The sequence below is a fragment of the Hevea brasiliensis genome, chromosome 5 (assembly GCF_030052815.1).
Source record: "Hevea brasiliensis isolate MT/VB/25A 57/8 chromosome 5, ASM3005281v1, whole genome shotgun sequence".
Classification (NCBI taxonomy): Eukaryota; Viridiplantae; Streptophyta; class Magnoliopsida; order Malpighiales; family Euphorbiaceae; genus Hevea; species Hevea brasiliensis.
In genome coordinates this window covers 6,585,689-6,608,813 of record NC_079497.1, presented here as the reverse complement: position 1 = coordinate 6,608,813, position 23,125 = coordinate 6,585,689, and the positions used below count along the sequence as shown (strand labels likewise).

The following is a 23,125-nucleotide window of genomic DNA, read 5'->3' as shown; positions in this document are numbered from 1 at the left end:
TGTGGAAGATATGTTGGAAAAACTTTCTTCGTTCTAGTCGACAACCCTGAAAATTGTTGTCTTGGAACAAGCTTCAAGAATATAAACATGACCAAATATGTGCATAATAATGAGAGAATCCACAGTTTTATTTCAGAAAAAAAAAAAATCAATGTAGAAATCCTGAAAGTCTCCCATGAAATTGTGATATCTTGAAGATCAAGTTGCAGCTGCCTAGCAGCCACCTTGTACGCTTTTAATGGATATAGAAAACAAAGCCTACAATTATCACAAAATCCATGCCAAAAGCTCCATCAATTTATAACAAAATTAAGAGAACACTGCCAACATGTTAATTACCTATTAAATATTAGTAGCTTATGTGTACAATTTCTCCTCCTTTTCACGGAGCTTTAACCCAAAACAAACATATGCTTACAGTTTCTCACCAAGTATAGAGGAGGAGGAGAAAGAGGGAGAAGAAGGAAGGGGGGAGGGGGAGGGGATGCATAACCGTCACCACAACTTTTTGTCTCTGTCCTTGGAGTTCGTATGTCGCTGAAGATATTATGATTTTCCTTCATCTGTACCATGAAACTTTCTCCCAGCTTCAACAGCTTCCCTGCAAAGATGGACGAAGTTGCATAGTTAAAATTACATTACATTGGTACAGAAAGAACATTAGCAAGCCCAATGCATAGAAGTCAACAATTAAGCAGTGTCATTAAACTAGGGCTTTACGAGGTATCAAGGCAAGAAATCTAATGTGCTGATGCAGCAGGAAAAAAATCATTCATTGCTTCTTTTATAGGTCTTAACCATTGTGCCAAAATTCTCAGGATTACCAAAATGCAATGCAAATCAAGCAAACACAATCTAACATTATTGAAGAACCACCATGGAAATGTGGCTATAATTTTAAGTTGCTCAATAATCTTGTGTCTCTCCACCCTCCCCAATCCTCTTCAATTGGCCTTCCCACCTTTTAACATGGCTAGTGAAGGGTGTTTTTTTTAACCAAAAAAAAAAATGACTTGCAAACAGATAATATAGTCTTAGGGTGATAAGAGGATGTTAAAACGGTGAAACAAAGCAATTATTGATGATGCAGCAATGCCAAATCCAAGACAACTGATGACAACTAAAGGAGAAGAAGAAAAGAGGAAGAGAAGACAACAGGAAAAGAAAAATGAGGAGCATTTGATCACAAACCTAAATGCCGACACAAGCTCCTTATTTTCAGGGTCAAGCCTCACACCCTCATAAAATGAATTTGCTGCTTCATCGAACCTCTGCAATTAAAACACAACAGAGAAATGTTAGACAATATAGGTCTTCAAATCATTCTCAAGGACTAAAGGAAAAGGAGAGAGCATGCCTGCAATAAACGCAGAGCTGCACCTTCCCGATAGCAAGCTTTTGACCAATCTGGTCTTAATGCTCTGCAAGCCTTTGCATCAGTTAATGCATGCTCAGGTTGTCCCAAGCGTACCCAACAAAGGCTTCTATTTGAAAGCAAAGTGGCATCAGTATGGTCTAGATCAATTGCCTGCAAATGCAACACTAACCATTATTAAATCAACATCCAGAAAACTCACCAACTAATATCAACGATTGACAAGGGCATTTTTTTTATTGGTGGTTATAGTTAGCTTTTGGCAATTGGCGCACATCCATAGTTATTAAAAGCTCAAGGCACACCAAGGCGCTAAGGTATCCTGAAGCCTAGACGCAAGGTGTAAGGCACAGGCGCACACTTGAGCAAGGCAAGACGCAAAAATAAAATAAAAAAATATATATATTACAAATTAAAAAAAATATATAAATATTCTATGGAATAAGGTTCAATTTGAACTCTGTACTTATTGAGGAGATTCAATTTAGCCCATTTTTAACTTTTGGTCCAATTTAACTCACAAGTTTTAATTTATGCTCAAATTAGCCCAATTAACAAAAATGTGTAATTATTTAATTATTTAATTATTTTTTTTAAATATTAAAATATTATTTTTATATTGTATAATTAATTAATAAAAATATTATTTTTATTATTCAATATTATTAATTAAACTGAAAATATAAAAATATTATATGAAAATATAAAAATATTTTTTTATATTTTCAGTTTAATTAATAATATTGAATAATAAAAATAATATTTTTATTTAATTAATTATACAATATAAAAAATAATATTTTAATATTAAAAAATAATTAAGTATTAAATAATTTATTTAAATAAATTATTTGATATATAAACAAATTAATTAATTAATTAATTATACAATATAAAAATAATATTATAATATTGACAAAAGTCATTTTTTAATATTATTTAAACAAAATAATTAAATATTTTAAAAATGATATTAAAATATTATTTTTATATTGTATAATTTGTATAATTAAAATATTAAATAAATTATTTTTATATTATATTTTAATATTAAAAAATGATATTTTTGTTAATTGGGCTAATTTGAACATAAATAAAAACTTATAGGTTAAATTGGATCAAAAGTTAAAAATGGACTAAATTGAACCTCTCCAACAAGTACAGGGGGCAAATTGAACCTTATTCCAATATTCTATCACACTTCAAGTAATATAAAACTACATAATAATAACCAACAAGCATTCAAGTAATAATAATTTTGCAATCTAAAAAAGACAAAAATAAACTAGTAAGAAGTTAAAAAACTAATAAACTACTAAAAGTTAAAGTTTAATAAACTAGTAAATTACTAAATGTTCAATCCACATCAATAGAAACGTCAAGGTCCTCTTCATCAACTTCATTATCTTCCTCATACTCATCTTCCAAACCAACATGTCCATACCAATTTATAATACCATAATCCAATTATAATAATAGAAATTAATAACTTATGATAACATAAACTCAATTACAAAATTTCTAATAATTTATAATAAGACCCACTAGCAATTAGTAATAAGAAAATAAAGTAATAAACCATTTTTAATTCAATAATAAAACTAAAAGCTAATAAGAATAATGGAATTAGCATAATAGCATCTCAAGTCTCAACATACTTTCACACATTCACAATAAACAAAATCACAAATTTAGACTACAAAAAAAAAAAAAAAGGAAAACAGCATATAGCATAAGTTAAGGAGAGAGCATGGCAAAGAAAAAAGAAAAAAATGTGCAGCTGCTAGCCTTGTATAAAACAATGTGACAAAGAAAGAGAGAGAGAGAGAGAGAGAGAGAGAGGCCCATATGGGCAGGAAGAAAGCTGAGAGTATGGCAGCAAAAAAAAAAAAAAAGTGCAGCGCCATGGATGAAACAAAGAGAGAGGAGAGAGAAAGAGAGAGAGAGAAAAAGAAGAAGAAACAAGAAAAATTAAAACACATCTGCTGGAAATCCCAGGTTTGATCTCTCCTTTCTCTCCTCTTCTTCTTGTGCTTCTTCTTCTTCTTTTTCTTTTCGCTGGTTGTTGGAGCATTTTTAAAAGAGAAACCCTAGCCACTTTTTTTATATGCGCCTTGCCTCCTTGGGGTGCGCCTCGATGAGCTAGTGCTCCTTTCCTCCCTTCAGGCGCTTGGGACCGTGCCTGGTACGCCTTGCGCTTGAGGCGCGCCTTTAACAACAGTGCAGCTACCTTCCAAAACCCTAGACACTAAAAACTAGAAAACTCTAACTTTAGCATTTTGAAATTTTGAGATGCTACTCCAACCACTAAGGTAACTAAATGCTCCAAACCAACAATTGTGGCCCAAATGCCAAATGCTAGTTCTCAACCACTAATTCAAACACCACCTAATATTCTCTATAAAGGGGTACCAGGAAGTGACAAATAACACCTAGAAGGGGGCATTTCCTTGTCCATTTCTAAATCCCTTAGTCCTTTCCACTAGAGAGTAGCCTGATAATGTTTGTGTTAGTATAGTGACCAGCTCATATGAATTACTAGTTTCCATATAGCTGTACATATCTCTGTAAATATGGTATAAATAACTTTCTATACTTAGGATTATAGCTAGCTGTATGAATCTGTGTAATTAAGGAGTAAATAACTTTTCATAATTAGGCTGATATTATAGCTGATTTTTAGGAATGTAAATCAAGATGATTTCTATTTAAATGAAAGGACTCTCTATTGGAGAGACATTCAGCAAAAATTGTCATGGTATTAGAGCCTTCTCTCTGAATCTGTGTTTCCTTGTCTTCTTTAAGTTCTTTGGTTTTTTTTTTGGTTTTCTTGATTTTATTTGGTGATCAATACTAATATCTCAAGCTCTTGGGTCTTGGTTTTCTAATTATATTCGTGCTTTTGGTCACAGAAATTTCTGATTTTCTTTGGGCTGTTCAAGATAGTGGAGAGCAGTTTTCGGTTTAAACCGAAAAACCAAACAGAACCAAACCGAGTCAATTCGGTTCAATCGGTTCAGTTTTAAAACTCAATCGGTTCGGTTCGGTTTATAATTTTAATAATTTCGGTTGATCGGTTCGGTTCGGTTATTTTCATAAAAAATTTCAAAAAAAAATCAAACTGAACCGAAATTATTAATATATATATATATATCAAGGAAATCAAAGAAAACGGAACCGAACCATAAGATTTAGGTTTGATCAGTTTAAAACCGAACCGAACCCAATTGGAAATCAAATGCTCAATTTATAAATTTCGATTTGATCGGTTTAAAACCGAACCAAACCGATATTTATCGGTTGGTTCGGTTCGGTTCGGTTTGATTTTCTCTTATTAATTGGTTTCGTTCGGTTTTTAAAATTTTTTATTTTCGATTTTATCGGTTCGGTTCGGTTCGGAACCAAACCGACCGTTTGCACACCCCTAGTTCAAGATGACAACTTCAAACCATTTTGAGACTTTCAATGTTCGATTCACTGGAAAAAATTATTCTACCTGGGAATTTCACTTTCAATTATTTGTCACCGGGAAAGAATTATGGAGTCATGTTGATGGCAGTGATCCAGCTCCTATAGATTCTAAGGAGTTGCTTCAATGGAACGTTAAAGATACTCGGGTAATGACCTGGATTTTAGAGTCTGTTGACCCCCTTATTGTTCCTAATCTAAGGCCATATAAGACTGCAAAGGCCTTGTGGGATTACTTAAAAAAGGTTTACAATCAAGACAATACTGCAAGACGTTTTCAATTGGAGAATGACATTGCTAATTATTCTCAAGGAAATTTAACCATCCATGAATATTTTTCTGATTTTCAGAACTTATGAGCAGAATTTACTGACATTGTTTATGCTAAGGTACCTGCAGAATCTCTTTCTGTAATTCAAGCAATTCATGAGCAAAGCAAGAGAGATCAATTTTTAATGAATTTGAGATCTGATTTTGAGACGATTTGCTCAAATTTAATAAGTTGTGATCCTTCACCCTCCTTAGATGTTTGTTTAGGGGAATTACTTCGTGAAGAGCAGCGTCTTCTCACACAAAGCACTTTCAAGCAAGAGAATACTGTCACGGTAGCATTTGTGGCTCAAGGAAAAGGGAAGGGTAGGGATATGAACAACATACAATGTTATAGCTGTAAAGAATATGGACATATTGCTGCCAATTGTGGAAAGAAGTCCTGCAACTACTGTAAACAGCTCGGACACATCATAAAGGAGTGTCCTACACGTCCTCAAAACCGTAGAGCCAATGCTTCCTCAGCTGCAATGAATAGTTCTAATCACTTTGCTGCTCCAGCAATATCTACAACTCCTTTTACAACTGCTGAACCTGTTGTTCTTACTCCTGAAATGGTGCAGCAAATGATTGTTTCAGCCTTTTCTGCCTTAGGGCTACAAGGTAATGATATTGCATCTTCTCAATTTTGGCTTGTTGATTCTGTTGCTTCAAACCATATGACCAACCCATCTAATATGCTTAAAAATGTTCGAAAGTATCATGGTTCAACAGAAATTCATATTGCTAATGGAAGTAATATACCTATTACTAAGGTTGGGGATCTTACTCCATCTTTCAAAAATATTTTTGTATCTCCAAAGCTCTCTACTAAGCTAATTTCAGTTGGTCAATTGGTGGATAACAATTGTGATGTACATTTTTCTCGTAATGTTTGTCTCGTGCAGGATCAGGTGTCGGGGACAGTAATCACAAAGTGGCCTAAAGTTGGAAGATTGTTTCCCTTATTTTTTTCCATTCCTAATCTCACTTCTTTTGCTTGTACCACTATTGCTAGTAAGAGTGAAGTATGGCATAAACGTTTAGGCCATCCAAATCTTGCTATTTTGTCTCATTTATCAAATTCTGGTTTATTGGGAAATAAAGACCATTTCTCTAATGTTTCTTTTGATTGTTCCACATGTAAACTAGGCAAAAGTAAAACTCTTCCTTTTCCTTCTAGTGGTAGTCGTGATGTAAAATGTTTTGATATAATTCATAGTGATGTTTGGAGCATCACCCCAATTATTTCTCATGCTCACTACAAGTACTTTGTGACATTCATTGATGATTACAGTCGATATAAATGGGTATATTTCCTTCATTCCAAATATAATGTATTTTCTGTTTTCAAGACCTTCTTGGCTTATATTGAGACTCGATTTTCTACTTGTATTAAAGTATTGCGATCTGATTCTGGTGGGGAATATATGTCTAATGCATTTCATGATTTTTTGCATGAGAAAGGCATTGTCTCACAACGCTCATGCCCATATACACCGCAACAAAATGGGGTTGCTAAACATAAAAACCGTCATCTTTTGGATGTTACTCTAACTTTATTGATTGATTCTTCTGTTCCATCCAAATTTTGGGCGGAAGCCTTGTCTACTGCAGTTTACTTAATTAACAGACTGCCATCTCAGGTGTTAAATCTTGACTCTCCATATTATCGTCTTTATCATCAATATCCTACCATGATTTACATACATTTGGTTGTGTTTGTTTTGTACATTTGCCTTCTCATGAACGTCATAAACTTTCTGCTCAATCTGCTAAATGTGCCTTTATGGGTTATAGTTCTTCTCAAAAGGGTTTAGTTTGCTATGATCCAAGTTCTAACAAATTTCGTGTTTCTAGAAATGTTATTTTCTTTGAGAATTAGTATTTCTTTTCTAGTCATGTTAAGCCCTCTTCTGTTATTACTATTCTTCCTACTTTTGAGGATTTACCATCTCTTCCTAATCGGTTTAAGCCTGGATTTGTGTATGAAAAACATCAACCAACTTTGCTCTTTCTCGAGACTGATCCGCCACCTGCACCTGCTTCTGAGCCTACCTCTGAGATTTCTTCTGAGCTTGCTCCTCCCGAGCCTATCCTTCGCCGATCTACCAGAGTATCTCGTCCTCCTAACTGGTATGGTTTTTCTACTATTTTGTCTGATATTTCTGTTCCATCATGTTACTCACAAGCTTCCAAGCATGAGTGTTGGCAGAAAGCCATGCAGGAGGAACTTCAGGCTCTCCAAGAGAATCACACATGGGAAATTGTTTCTTGTGCTCATTGGATGTAAATGGGTTTACTCGGTTAAACTTCGTTCTGATGGCACTCTAGATAGATATAAAGCTCGATTAGTTGCTCTTGGTAACAAGCAGGAGTATGGGGTGGACTACGAGGAGACTTTCGCTCTCGTAGCAAAAATGACTACAGTGCGCACTGTTATTGCCATTGCTGCTTCTCAAGGTTGGCCTCTTCATCAAATGGACCTAAAAAATGCTTTTCTCCATGGAGATCTTAAAGAGGACATTTATATGGTACCTCCACCTAGTTTGTTTTCCTCATCTACATCAAATGTGTGTAAGTTAAAAAGATCTTTGCATGGCCTGAAACAAGCTCCACGCACATGGTTTGAAAAGTTTCGGTCCACCTTGCTTCATTTCTCTTTTGTGCAAAGCAAATATGACTCCTCTTTGTTTCTTTGCAAAACATTGACTGGTTTTATTTTACTTCTTATTTATGTAGATGACATAGTTATCACCGGAACCGATTCATCATTGATCAAAAACATTCAACAATATCTTCAAGATTCTTTTCATACGAAGGATCTCGGTTCTCTTACGTATTTCTTAGGATTGGAGGTTCATTCTGATTCTTCTGGTGTATTTTTACATAAGCACAAACATACTAAGGATTTGATTACTTTGGCAGGTCTTCAAGATTCGTCCCTAGTTGATACTCCACTGGAATTAAATGTTAAGTATCGTCGTGAGGAGGGAGATCTTCTTCCTGATCCAACTTTATTTCGGCAATTAGTTGGCAGTCTAAATTATCTTACTATTACAAAGCCTGATATCTCTCTTGCAGTTCAACAAGTCAGTCAATTCATGCATGCTCCACGTCATCTACATTTGGAAGCTGTTCGTCGCATTATTAGATATCTCTTAGGCTCTCCTAGCCGTGGTTTATTCTTTCCTGCTGGCTCTCCTATTCGCCTTGTTGCTTTTAGTGATGCTGATTGGGCCAGATGTCCAGATACTCGTCGCTCTGTCACTGGTTGGTGTATGTTTCTTGGAGATTCCTTGATATCTTGGAAGAGTAAGAAACAGAACGGTGTTTCAAAATCTTCCACAGAGTCCGAATATCAGGCCATGTCAGCTGCTTGCTTAGAGATTGTTTGGCTTCGAGGACTACTTGCAAAAATTGGATTTCCTCAGTCTACTCCTACTCCTCTCTATGCTGACAACACTAGTGCCATTCAGATTGCCATACCAAACATATCGAGGTAGATTGTCATTCTATTCGGGAAGCCGTTGATGCAGGTGTCATTTCTCTTCCCCATGTTTCCATTGCTCTTCAAATTGCTGATGTGTTTACGAAATCTATGACTCGACAACGTCATCAATTTCTAGTTGGCAAATTGATGCTTCTTGATCGCCCAGCATCAATTTGAGGGGGGATGTTAGTATGGTTACCAACTCATATGAATTACTAGTTTCCATATAGCTGTACATATCTTTGTAAATATGGTATAAATAGCTTTCTATATTTAGGATTATAGCTAGCTGTATGAATCTGTGTAATTAAGGAGTAAATAACTTTCCATAATTAGGATGATATTATAGCAGATTTTTAAGAATGTAAATCAAGATGATTTCTATTTAAATGAAAGGACTCTCTATTGGAGAGACATTCAGCAAAAATTGTCAGTTTGCTCCATTGAAATCTCTGTCCTTAGAATAACCCTGTGCACACGACCAATCACCAACTGCTAATTTTCATTCTACTGCAAAAACAAGTTTTGACTTCCAGTGTTCAATTCTTTAGATCATGCACAGTTGCCTTCAGATATTTAGGGATGGGTGGCAGTGGTTATTTTCAGTTGGAAGAGAAAAGAAACAATTTTTAGAATATCATATAGTATGTTCCAAGCAAAAAAAAATTATCTATATTCTTTGCCCTCCAATGAACTGAAGAGACCAAAATTCTGATTGAAGAACTAGGAAGACTATAAATTTTGTAAAGCAGATATGATATGAACAGCATACCTGTGTATAAGCATCCACAGCCATACGATAATCCTTTCTTCTGAAAGCATCATCTCCTCTTGATTTTGCTTCTGCAGCTCTCCTCTTTGCTTCAAGTGATACCTGAACAAGTTAGGAATGTTGAACATCTACAAGGGTGAAGCTCAAGGAAAACAAACTTAAATTATTATTATTATTATTAAACTGTGGCATCACTCCTGGCAAAAAAGACAAAGCATAGGAATCACTTAAGATCCTACGAGTGCAAAAATTATTATGTTGTAATAAAACCTTATATAACTAACAACAAATCCAACTCATGTCACCATATTTTGGTAAATATCAGATCTGGGAGTAACTGAGAGTTGCATTCTCCAAATTTTTAACTTCCCAAAGCATGAAATGCTTATACCTTAATCTGCTTCTTCAGGAACTTTCCAAATTAAACAAAATTTTTTTAGGTTTAAATACCTTAAAAGTCCTAAAACTCATAATTATTCTCATTCAAGTTCATGAACCATTAAAATCACTCCACAATAGTTAAAAAGGTGACCGATGTGTACACGTCATCAGTAGCATTATACATGTGGGACATGTACATTAATTTTGGACTAACATAGAGTATTTTTAATCATTCAAGAACTTGAGTGCGATAGAAAAATAAATAAATAACACTCTAGGACTCAATTGAGGTTTTGTTATAAGTTGTAAGGACTTTGGGATTACTCATCTCTTTTTTCACATATAAATAAACAACATATATGTATATGCATATAAACATTGGTAATTTCTGCCAATGAAAGCAAACCATCTTTTACAACATTTGGAATTACTTGACCAAGGAAATTTATTTTAAAAAGAATTATTTCATGAAAAAAAAATGGTAAATCAGAAAAATAATAAAAAAGCAACAAAAGGATCAAGTTACAGAGTAGAGTGCTACCTCAGGGAGATCATTCTTGGGTACTGAATTGCCCTCTGTAGCAATAACTTCCCTCAGATTCCTCATTTCTTCCTGCAAACAAATAGGAAAATTTCCAGCACTGTAATCAGATGCTGCCAAAATAGACAAACTAAACAAAGGCAAGTACCAAGCAGAAAATTTAAATGCCTGGGAAAGGCAATAACAATATCTAGAAGTTAGTAATTTTTGAAAATCTCCTTCTCAAGCAAGAACATCCCTCACTCATCTATAAATATAATCTTGACCTCTTATATAAACGATTTTGTCCCTTGCAATAAACAACCAAAGTGCAACCACTAAGTCCAAGGATGCAAGAGAACCTTGGCATTAACACATTAAAGAATATACAAGCTCACCCTAAAAGTGAATTGACAAATTATTCATAATAACAGTAGATGCTCCTCCAAAAATAGTGAAACACAAAATTTTAAAGATCATAGTACCAGTTGTTTGTTAGTTTCAGACTGCATGTATTCAAGAATTCCATCAACAGTCCACTCGGGGATAGTTTGAACTTCTGATGTCAAGGGAAAAAGGATCTCAACAGCTGCACGATTGCCTCTTGTTGCAGCAACCTGTATTGGTTTCTGGCCATCCTGTAGAGCAAATGTAACTTATTATAAATTCCATATAATAATGAGATTGTCAATTCAATTGGTCAAATAATATAGAGAACCAAGAGGCAAGAGAAAATACTGTATAGAAACTGGTAATTATTCATTAAGTAAATGAGTGTAGTGATGACTTCACCTCATCAACAACATTAGGATCAGCCCCAGCTTTTAATAAACAGTTCAAGATTTCAGAGCTCCCATTATCAGCAGCGATATGCAATGGAGTGGCTCCACCAGCAATAACATTAACATCAGCACCTGCCTGCACATAAACCGTAAAATAGCAAAAAACCACATCATAATCGATAAAATTAAGGACAGTGAAGCACCAAAAGAATTAGTACGTATAACATCACCCTAAAGCTCTAGTTTACAAAAAATATTAGAAGTTTCACTTCAAATTTTGCAAGAAAGACCAGCTACAAAAGTGCAAGATATATGGAATATGACAGATATGCCAAAAATAGTCAATCATTTCACTGAGTCTGAGATACTAATTAAAAAATTAAAAAAAAATGGACTAAAGCATTAACCAAAAGGTTGAAGTCAAAAGGACCTCTGCACCCTATAAGGATTTGACAGTATAGCGTAGTACCTAATTTGCCAAACCACCAACCAAAAACAGTTTTCTTCTAGAAGAGAAGGGAAGGAGGGAAGAAGGAATTAAGTAACTCTTCTGTGGTGAGGCCCGATTTCTCTCTCTGTCTCTCTATCTAAATATGCACTGCCGTCAAACTCAAAAAATTATCCAACAAATTAAGGGGCAAAAGGGGATACCTGAACTAATGATTCTAAACAAGCTAATGAACCAGCAGCAACAGCTGACAATAGTGGAGTTATATTATCTTCCGTTTCACTATTAGGCTGCAAAAAAATATCAAATAACAAAAGAAACACAATAAAAACAGTCTCAGGCATGTTATTGGGAAACATAAATGTCTTTTGCATGAATTTTATGAGGAAAACCACGAAAATGAAAAAATAAACACTACTGCTACTCCAAGCAACAAAGATCTTTTCTGTCTTTCTTTTTGGGGGGAGGATAGATTCTTTCTTTCTTTTTTTTTAACTTCCTAGAAAATGAGGAAAACAAAGGCTTGCCAACCATAAGTGATACATCTTAAGACATTTATTGATGATTGGTCTCATAGAACAAACTTTCCCTTCCCAAGAGCAAGAAGCTCCTACAATAAGAAAATTCAAATAATAAACTTTTCTCAAAAGCACAAGGTAAAGCTTTCATCCCCTCCTCTTCTAACCCTCTCCCCTCTACCCTCCCCAACCCCCCCCCCCCCCCACAACAATTGTAATCAAACACAAATATAACACATAAAAGAAGATACAGTTTGGCCTTCTCATTAAAATGATACTGATTGACATAGAAAAAACCAGGCAAACTTACGTTAGCATGGTGCTCTAACAAAATTTTCAAAGCATCAGGCTGAGCATGTCCGGCAGCCCAGATTAGAGGAGTGCCAGCATCACTTTCAGAATCAACCTCAACACCCTTGGAAAGTAAATACCTCAGCAACTCAATATTTCCTAAAACCAAGCACCAAAAACATTGAAGCAAAAACCTGATCAGATGGCTTAATGAAATCTACGGAAGAAAACAGAGATATGCTATAATTCTAATTGATACAGTGACATATTTAAGTCATCTCATATATTAAGCAAGCAGCAAAACCATGCTGCAGATGGTCTAGACATCCCCTTAAACCACGAGGAAAGATGAAATTATAAAAATAAAATACCTATCCCTGCAGAATGATGCAAAGCTGTGGCCCCTAAATCACTTGGCATGGAAGGATTGGCACCATGCTCAATAAGGTATTTAGCAGTAGCAGTATGTCCTTGCCGAGCAGCATGAAGAAGAGGAGTCTCACCTGCACATAAGCAAAACCACAACTGAAGTTTAGGTTATGCAATAAGATTCTTAATTTCATTTCAAAGAAAAATGAAATTTAGCTACAAGGTCAAACAAAAATAAAATGCTGATGCTAATCTTCCTAATGCATAATTGTTAATTTTTCATTTACCTCGCAGAAGTAGAGGGCAATCAAGAATTTCTCACAAACGAAAAGGCATGAAACAATTACGAGAATGTTTAATGAAAACATAAAAATGCATACCATCTTCATCCTTCGTATCCACATCAAGCTTCAAGTCCTCAACTAAGAACTTGCATACTTCAGTCTGTCCCTCCCTCGCCGCAAAATGAAGAGCCCCTCGTTTGTTAGCATCCTTTATATCCGCCACAGTTTTTGCCATTCCTTTCCCATCATCGAGCTGCGCTGCTACATCTATTCAAGCAAATGCCAAACAACAAACTTATTGAAAAACAAATAAATAGAACTACAGGTAATAAGCCCTTTTTCACTAGAGAAAAGAAATAAATAAATAAACAGAAGTTACTCCTCAGAAGATCCAGATTCCCAGTTCTTGCAGCATTGAGGAACAACTGAACTTTCTGCCTCACTGTAAACACAACCAAAATATAAATAAACATAAAAAAAAGTAAGTTGAATTGATCAAGCGAAAACACGAAAATGTGAGAGAGGGTAGAAACCTGCAAGAGCATCAGAAGCATCGGGGGCCATGTATCTACGGAGAAACTAGCAACTGAAACCCTAATAACAAATTGCAGGTTTTAGCACAAAAGGGCAGATTAACGTCACCCAGAGACAGAGGCGCCACACAACAAATGGAACTTTGGAAGTATAGGGAATAGACAGAAGAAGACCCAGGAGGGTTTATTAGCTTAGCTCAGTTTGCTTTGCTCTCTCTTTTTTTTTTTTTTTTAAAAAAGTGCTAGTATTTTTTTTTTTTTTTCCTTCTGTCAAAACTTCAAGTATTATAATTTAATATTAATTAATTGTTACAATTATAAAATCAACTTTAAAAAAATTGATAATTTATTATAATATAATCACTTGAATTTTATTTAATTAACAAAATATTTCATTATTGTAATTTTATATCTATATTTTTTTTATTTATTATATAAAATATATTTTACATTTATTTTTCATTGAAATTTTATATTAAAAATTATTTTTATTGATTAAAATATATTTTAATATAATAAATAATTTTATATTATATAATAATAAAATAATCACACTTTGAAATTTCTTTTTATTCGATCACGAAAAAATAATTAGATTATATTTAATATAATGTAATCAAAATTATAATATACATTATTGTTTAGTAAAAAAAATTAATGTAATAGAATATTATGTATGTAATCAATTATATTTATGTCTGTTATCGCCTGATTATTACTATTATTACCATCTCATCTTATCATTACTATCATCGCATCTTATTATCATTATTGTCATTACTATTACCATTTAGCCACTACTGTCACTCGACTACTAATAATTACAATCATTATTATTTATTATTAACGTTATAAATAAATTAAATGTTAAAATAAAAAATTTATCATTATATTATATTACTTAAATTTTTATTTTATAACAAAATATAAAAATATAATAGTAATTATATTAAAATTTTAATTTTATTATATAATTAATTATATTGAATTACATTTCCCTATATCCAATATAATCTTATATTATAATAAAATAACCAATAAAATTACACACTAAACACAAGATATATAATCAATTATCGAAGTCATTCATAATTTTATAAATAAAAATAACACTTAATATTTTTAAAATTATATTAATTGCTCGTCAGGCTAAAAAGATTGATAAATCTAACAATAAATTGATAATTGAAAAAAAAAGTTACATGATTACTTTGCATAATTAACTTTTATGTAATATATTAAAAAAATATTTTAATATAAAATTTAAATTAATAGACTATTTAAAATTTTAGATGCTATGTTTTAATTTATTATTAATTTTTTAAATTTTTATTTAATTTTTTTAACTATAATAGTGAATACCCTAACAATTATTTTTTTTTATCAATAGACTAAAATATAAATTATGATTACATATTCTTTAACTACTATTTTTTATTTTAATTTGACATATATCTATTTTTTATTATTATTATTATTATTATTATTATTATTATTATATGCAAACGAAATCTTTCATTAAGAAGCGCAACGAAGATCATCAACTCAAAGAAGAAGGGAATTAGAAACTTCAACTTTATAATTTTTATTAAAAAAATAAAAATAAAAATTATATTTTTTTAATAAAAATTATAATAACTTGAAGCAAATAAATGACATTTTTTAAATACTTTAAACATTAAAAAAATATAAAAAATATTTTATAAAAAAATACTTTTTGTGAAACAAACGAAATCTTAATACAACAATAAACATCTATGCAAACAAAATAAGTCAAAGCATAGAAAATTAGCTTTTCCATGCATGTAGTTTTAATTATCATCATGCAAAGAATATAGCTTAGCAATATTATGTGTTAATATATTCACTATTTTAGAAATAAAATAAATCTCAATATGACGGAGAGTTAAAAAAAGATTCTTAACGTTTCCCACACATAAATTTGGGTAATTTTTATAGTTTATTTATATATTTTGTCTTGTGTTTTACTTATATCCTTAATTTCAATTTGGTATTAAAACACATAATAATAATAATGTTAAATTTGAATTCTAATCAAAATTAAAAAATAAAAAAAAAAGGAAAAGAAGTCATTACTCACCTAACAGTCCAACACACACAAAAAGAAAATTTTGCATTTGATAGGAGGGAGGGATTTGATCACATTCTTTATGTATCTAACTGATGTTAATGCATCAAATATATAGCACATCCCATTAATTTGAATAATTTTCCAAGAAAAAAAAAAAAGCAAAATTACAGTGACTACAGTACTGTTACATTTTTGCTGTCCCAAAAGAAACTTGGATAAGAAAGAGAAATTATATGAAGAAGAAGAAGAAGAAGATTATAATGATGATGGATGCATAATTATCTCTCTAACCAAAGTCCTCATCAATAGCCAAAAAGCTATTCAACTGCCCTTGGTAATAAAAATGGACCCCCAAAACGACGCCGTGGCCTAATAAGTAACAGTATATATCTAACCTAGGAGATAATTTTGCTTAGATTCATCATAAATTTAAGAAACAGATAGGTAAAATAAATAGATTCTACCGTACACAAGCAGACTACATTTTATTTTTTCTTTCTTCAGGGGCAAATTCAAGCCAACTTGTTTTTGTCTGTCGAGTCTTGCTCTATCTTCTGTGCAAAAGCCATCCTACACTTATGGATCAATAAGACTGCAACACTGAACATGCTACAGCTTGGGCCCAATGCCTCAACTTTGTCTTCACCTGTCGAGGATCATCCCCTGCACCAACCCAACCCACCATAACCCGCATATATAAAAGAAATGATACTATCAATTATATATGATGTAATTTATGTTGAGGAATTAATGGAAGCTTTACCTGGGCTGCATATTTTCCAATCTGATTCATTCATTGCGCTCCCAAACGACGACGATCGCATGCCTAGCGATGACGAGGACATGGACTCCCGGCTCTGCGGTGTGGATGTTGGACTAGGAGAAAGCTGTCGGTTTACTGCAAAATAAAGATCAAGTGCCGGCAAGGTGTTGCACAATTGCTGCCCTTCTTCCTCATTGAACCCAAACCCAAGTTCTATACAACCTTTAAGCTCGTTCCAGTCTTCATCGGTCAAGTCATCGGAGTCAGTAATGCAGTTCTTTCTTCGTTCTTGCCTAAGAATCTGGCGACGCCTATTTTCCCAAGCGATGTCCCGCCGAGTCTCGCACATGGAAAGCTGTTTCGACAACCGCTTCTTGTTCTTCCACATCGGTGGCGCCAATGGCATACGCTGCAACTCCTCGGACGTATTTGAATCGTGCAATGATGGTGACGATGAGTAGGATGACAAAGACAATTTCCTGGCCATGGGGCTGTAATCCGTCATCCTAATATTAATCCTCTATTAGTATAATTAATTAATGACTAATGTTGAAGGAGAGGATAAACAAGGAGCGAGGAGGATCAGCGTGGCCGGGTGGGAGGGGGCCACGGAGGAGATATACAAGTATTTGGTTGCAACTGTACATAAAATTAATAAAAATGCAATGAACAGTCGGCGGCGTCGGCGGCAAAAAGGGGTAGAAGCCGTCGAGCCGCCAGCTGAGTGGAGGAGTGGGGTGCGTATGAAAGGATCCCTTGGAATGCTATTAAAGAACTATACGTATAACTTTTTTTTTGGGTTTATTTAATAAGGAACACACGACACCAGCCCGACCAGCTCCAGTAAGAGGGGCTGCGTAGGGCTTTAATGGTGGTGGACAGGAGGAAGACGAGTGCGGCCGTCGCGCACATCCATTGGGTGGTCTGTTTGGTGTTACACCGTTCATTTATAACTTCCCATGTTAATTTAGGAAAGCTTAGTTGGCTGAAATGGTTTTCTTTTTCGGTTCAAGTGGCGCTATATATATACACGTTCCCAATATTAGGAAAAGCAGATGGTTTTTAACAGAAAATTTTTCTCTTATTTCTTCTCCTTTTGCCAATTAGGATCCATTGTATAAATTTTTCTCTCTTGGGAAAGTTTTTGGAAAAAAAAGTATATTTTTGGCCTGAAATGTTTGGAAATTATTCTTAATTTCAAACTAATTATGGGATAATATCCCATCAATTTATTAATTAGTTATTATCATACTATAAATAGTGAAAATGACAACTTATTAATAATTAAATATATATTATCCCTTCCTGCCAATAATTAATACTATATGATATATGTTATAAAATGAAATATAGAATTTATGCACACTATATAATTAATACATATATAACTTCATATATTAATTTCAATAAAGCTCTTTGTCATGGCATTAAATCTTTAAGAAAGTAAACTGAATTATTGGTACACTTAGATAATTCCATGGTGACTTCTTATATATATATATATATATATAATTTCGAGGTCACTAATTAATGCATTTTGAATAATTATTTTAAGCACTGATCAAGGCAGACTTATATGAAATTTACCATAATAAAAATCATTACATATACAATAATTGCATTGAAAATTTCATATAAAATAATTATTAAATATAATTATTTAATATTTAATTATACATATATATGGTAATTATTAAATATAATTATTCATTGTATTTATCAATATAATTATTAAATATAATTATTTTGTATACAATAAATACATTTTATTAATTAATCACGAAAAAATTTTTAATGTAAATTTTATTATAATTAACTATTAAAATAAAAAAAATTATATGTACAATGTTTATATTTAATAAATTAAAATATTTAAGGGGCTAATAACAATAAATGATTCAATTAGATTTATGGACAAAACAAAAACTTGTTAATATATATATTAAAGTTAAGCCTTAAAAATATGTCATATAAGCTAATAAAAATACTTAAAAAATCATGTGACATCACCTTTTATCTTTATTTTTCAAATTATATATAAAATTAACTTATTATATTAAATATTAATTTTTATTTAAATATTTTTAAATTTTAACTATCAAAATTTTATCTCAATTATTAAAATAAAAAATTATTTTCATTACATTTTTAAGAATTTTAAAATTTTCTTAATTTATAAATTCAAACTTTATAAAACTATACTTATTATATTATATATCCTTAAAATCAATTAATTTTTAACAAAAATTTTAATTACATTAGAAAAAGTATGAATTGTTATACATATTTACTAAAAAAATTATTTAGAAAATTTAAATATATATTTTTAAATAAAATTTTATATTTAAAATATAAAAATTTTAATGATAATATTTCAAAAATTGTGATGTGATATATGTATTTTTTTTATGTTATTTGTTATTTTAATTATATATGTCAAATAATTTAAGGAATAATAAAAAAATCTATTAATCAATTTATTTATTAAATTTAAAATAAAATTATAATTAGTTAAAATTTATTATTATTAAAATTTGATAATATAATTATGAAAATATAAAATATAGTAAAATATATATATTAAATTATGTTATTAAAATAAAATAATAAATAGTGAGTAATTTATATTGTTTCTTTATGGAAAACTCATTTAGAAGCATAAAAAATTTTTTGAGTTTTATTTATTGATTTTTTTAAATGGTATATATGTTATTAAAATTTAATTATTTTTTCAATTAAAAACTTCTGAAAATTATTAAGGGAGAGGAAAATTTTAAAATGAGTTTCCCCTTGTTTTAAGTGTATATTGTGATTGTAATTTCAAGTATTTTAGTCAACTAGCTTGTAATTAATTATTCTGTTACATATCAGAAATGTGTACAACAATAACTTGCAGGGAAAAGTGTTTGCTAAACTTAGAATTTTAGTGTAAATCCAAATCCATTAGAGCCAACCAAATTTCGAAATTTACGATTCTTTCTCTCATTCATCAATTTCCAACTCCCATTGAATTTCAAAAATGGATGTCTAGCGAAAGAGAAGAAAAAAAAAGAGAAAAGATAAAAAGAACACAAAACGTTTCTCCATCTTTAATTTCTTGCCTGGATTGATCCTTTCTGATCCAGGCATGAGTCTCCATGGATGATTAAAGTTGGCTTGATCAGCTGTAAACACAAAGGAGACAAAAGCAGCTTCAGTTTTGTAAAGTTTTAGGCGTACAGGAAAACTTTCTTTCCCCTTTTCCTGTGAGAAACGCTTCTTGGTTTTCCTGTACGCCAAACTGCATGCTCGCTTTGTCCTTCTTTATTTAGCCATGAATGCCAATACCCGTAAATTGCTTTTTCTATCTTGTGTTTCCATTCTTTTCAATGCCCTTTATGTGTCTAGTTCAAACACAACAAATTCTTTGTTGTTGAACTGTGGATCTGAAAATGAAGGCACAGATGCTGATGGGCGTAAATGGGAGCCAGATGCCAAGTACCTTGGTGGGAATCACCCGCAAGCCAGAGCTCAAATCCAAGACTCATCAATTCTTTCTGATGTTCCACTTATGGATGCTAGAATTTTCAGATCTGAAGCCACCTATAAACTCCCCATAAAGCCACAAACTCGATATTTTCTCAGGCTCTACTTTTATCCATCTGATTATGCTGGCCTCAATGTCTCCAACTCCTACTTCTCAGTAGTGGCAGCAGGGGTTACCCTCCTGAACAATTTCAGTGCTCCAATCACAGCTCAAGCCCTTACATTTGCTTACCTCGTTAAAGAGTATTCTTTGGCTCCGATAGATTCTGACACTCTCAGCATTACCTTCAAGCCATCAGATAAAGCTGTAGATGCTTTTGCATTCGTCAATGGTATTGAGGTAGTACCAATCCCTGGTGATCTCTTCGGTTCAGGTATAATGACTGGTTTTTCTGATATCACTATTGATGCCAAGGACTCTAATTTGGAGACCATGTATAGATTAAATGTCGCAGGACAGTATATAGCTCCAAATAAAGATTCTGGTGGTCTCGCAAGAAACTGGTATAATGATGCCCCTTATTTATATGGTGCTGCGGTAGGGGTTAATAGGATGGCAAACAAAACTGTTCAAATAAATTATGCAGATTTACCAGAGTATGTAGCTCCTGTAGATGTTTACCAAACAGCAAGAGGCATGGGACCCGATTCGGCTATGAACTTGAAGTTTAATTTGACATGGATGTTTCTGGTTGATGCCAATTTCACATACATTGTTAGGCTCCATTTTTGCGAGTTTGAGTTGACAAGAAGCAATCAGAAGGGCTTCAACATTTACATCAATAATCAAACTGCACAGGGTGGCATGGAAGCAGCTGATATAATTGCTTGGACAGGACAAATTGGAAAACCAACATATAAAGATTATATGATTTCAGTTAATGACAGGCAAGGCGATGACCATATTCAGGTGGACTTGAACCCGTCAACCTTGTATAAGCCTGAATATTATGATGCTACACTCAATGGATTAGAGATATTCAAGATGAGTGATCAGAAAAATAACTTGGCAGGCCCCAATCCTGAATTATCAGCAATGCTTACCAAGGCTCTGGCTGAGGAGAAACAAAAAACTTTTCAAAGTTCAGGTGTTGGGATTGAAGGAGCAGCTGGAGGAGCTGCAGGCTTTTGTGTGGTGGCTGCAATATGCATTGCTGTCTACCAGAGGAAGAGGAGAGACCCTAACGTTGAATCGCACACATCTAGCTGGCTGCCTGTCTACACCAACTCCTATACTAGTACCAGCAAATCAACAATCTCAGGGAAGAGTACTACTAGCAGCCACCTTTCCACGTTGGCTCAGGGACTTTGTCGCCATTTCACTCTACCTGAGATGAAAAAGGCAACTAAAAATTTCGACGAATCTAATGTTATTGGCGTTGGGGGTTTTGGAAAGGTGTATAAAGGTATTATTGATCAAAATGTGAAAGTGGCCATTAAAAAATCAAACCCACAATCTGAACAAGGAGTTAATGAGTTCCAAACTGAGATTGAGATGCTTTCAAAGTTGAGACACAAGCATCTGGTCTCATTAATTGGTTTCTGCGAGGAAAATGAGGAGATGTGCTTAGTTTATGACTATATGGCACTTGGAACTCTGAGAGAGCATCTATACAATACCAAGAGACCTAAGCTTTCATGGAAGCGAAGACTAGAGATATGCATTGGAGCAGCTAGAGGACTTCATTACCTTCACACAGGAGCCCAGTACACAATCATTCACAGAGATGTTAAGACCACAAACATTCTCTTAAATGAAAATTGGGTTGCCAAGGTTTCTGATTTTGGGCTCTCGAAAACTGGTCCTAATCTAGACAAGGGCCATGTTAGTACTGTGGTAAAGGGTAGCTTTGGTTACTTGGACCCTGAGTATTTCAAGAGACAACAACTGACTGAAAAATCTGATGTCTACTCATTTGGAGTTGTCCTTTTTGAGGTACTGTGTGCAAGGCCTGCTCTAAATCCCAACCTTTCAAAGGAGCAAGTTAGTCTTGCCGACTGGGCTCTTCACTGCCAACGAAAAGGCATTCTTGAGGATATTATTGATCCTCACATCAAGGGAAAAATCAACCCCGAATGCCTAAAGAAGTTTGCAGAAACAGCCCAGAAATGCTTGGAAGAAGCAGGAACAGAACGACCCAGCATGGGTGATGTTCTGTGGAGTCTGGAATTTGCTCTCCAATTGCAAGAAAATTCTGAGGGGTCAAGGCATAGTACACAAGTAGAGAGTAGTGACATTTCAGGAGAGATTCTTGGAAACAATCATGAAACAAACCTGGATTCTGACGAGACTGGTGAAATCTTCTCTCAAATTGTCAATCCAAAAGGGCGATGATGATAACTGTCCAGGTATTTGCTGTGAGATTGGAATGGGAGAAAAACAGGGAACTCATTCAAGAATATAAAACAAGTTTTTTTTGGTTACCTCAAGAAGGTGATCATCTGTTCTTTGTATTGAGTGTTTATTTTATTTTAGTATGACAGATTGTTTAATTCTTAGAAACTTGTAAAGCAAAGTCAAACTCATCAAGCCTTGTGCTTCACATGATTTTTTATATCTGCAATATTTTTTTTAACATTAAAAATAAAAATTGTAGTTTCTTACAAAAAGAAAAACAAAAACTTGAATCGTTTTGTTGAGATTCTTTCCTTCAATTTGTGTGAATTAAAATTTTGTAATAAAATTGAATGGCTCCCATTCCTTGCAATTATCTGTATAATTTCAGAGCTCTCAAGTCTGCCTTACTATGATATTTTATTTTCATCTTCCTTTTTTTCATAAAGAAGGAGCAAATATTAAATTTACTCTTTCAATGAACTATAAAATTCTACCAAATATCCGTGAGAAAAGAACCCTAAATCTCACTAGTTCCCAATTTGATTGGAGAATGAATTCAGAAATCTTTAGCCTTTGGACAGAAGAAGAAAATGTGCTTGTGCCATTCGATTTCTCTACAGCTCAAAAATTCCTCGGGTGTAGATTTTAATCTTCTGTTGAGCAGCTCATTTCTTGGAAGTGCTCTTTGTATATAAGCAGTTTCATACTTTCATTTGTTGAGTGGAGCAGAAGTAGCCAATTAATGAATTGGGGATTTTAGGTTTAAATTTGAGAGCAGAAAAAATTGGGAGCGGGAGAGAGAATCCCTGTTGAGGTCAACTGTGTCCCCACCACAAACACTAATTTTAACTAACAGACAACAAA

The 23,125-nt window shown here is 33.1% G+C and overlaps 3 protein-coding genes across 4 annotated transcripts; 1 reads left to right on the top strand and 2 right to left on the bottom strand.

Moving 5' to 3' along the window:
• Nucleotides 1–279: 279 nt before the first annotated feature.
• LOC110644437 (uncharacterized) lies at nucleotides 280–13,765 on the bottom strand. Of its 2 annotated transcripts, XM_058146710.1 has the most exons (13): nucleotides 13,544–13,765; nucleotides 13,390–13,452; nucleotides 13,107–13,277; nucleotides 12,729–12,860; nucleotides 12,377–12,516; nucleotides 11,752–11,838; nucleotides 11,111–11,236; nucleotides 10,804–10,956; nucleotides 10,340–10,411; nucleotides 9,418–9,519; nucleotides 1,358–1,528; nucleotides 1,192–1,271; nucleotides 280–601 (listed from the first exon to the last, which is right to left on the bottom strand). In XM_058146710.1, the coding sequence occupies exons 1-13, from the start codon at nucleotides 13,572–13,574 to the stop codon at nucleotides 547–549; spliced, it is 1,383 nt and encodes a 460-aa protein (XP_058002693.1). In that variant the 5' UTR covers nucleotides 13,575–13,765; the 3' UTR covers nucleotides 280–546. The 2 variants fall into 2 exon arrangements, with proteins under 2 accessions (XP_058002693.1, XP_058002694.1); XM_058146711.1 differs by lacking the exon at nucleotides 11,752–11,838.
• Nucleotides 13,766–15,685: 1,920 nt separating this feature from the next.
• On the bottom strand, nucleotides 15,686–17,223 carry LOC110644443 (uncharacterized). The gene is made up of 2 exons (XM_021797213.2): nucleotides 16,399–17,223; nucleotides 15,686–16,298 (listed from the first exon to the last, which is right to left on the bottom strand). The coding sequence occupies exons 1-2, from the start codon at nucleotides 16,901–16,903 to the stop codon at nucleotides 16,219–16,221; spliced, it is 585 nt and encodes a 194-aa protein (XP_021652905.2). The 5' UTR covers nucleotides 16,904–17,223; the 3' UTR covers nucleotides 15,686–16,218.
• A 2,241-nt stretch (nucleotides 17,224–19,464) lies between these two features.
• On the top strand, nucleotides 19,465–22,622 carry LOC110644434 (receptor-like protein kinase ANXUR1). The gene has a single exon (XM_021797202.2). The coding sequence runs from the start codon at nucleotides 19,712–19,714 to the stop codon at nucleotides 22,256–22,258; it is 2,547 nt and encodes an 848-aa protein (XP_021652894.1). The 5' UTR covers nucleotides 19,465–19,711; the 3' UTR covers nucleotides 22,259–22,622.
• The last annotated feature ends 503 nt before the right edge of the window (nucleotides 22,623–23,125 follow it).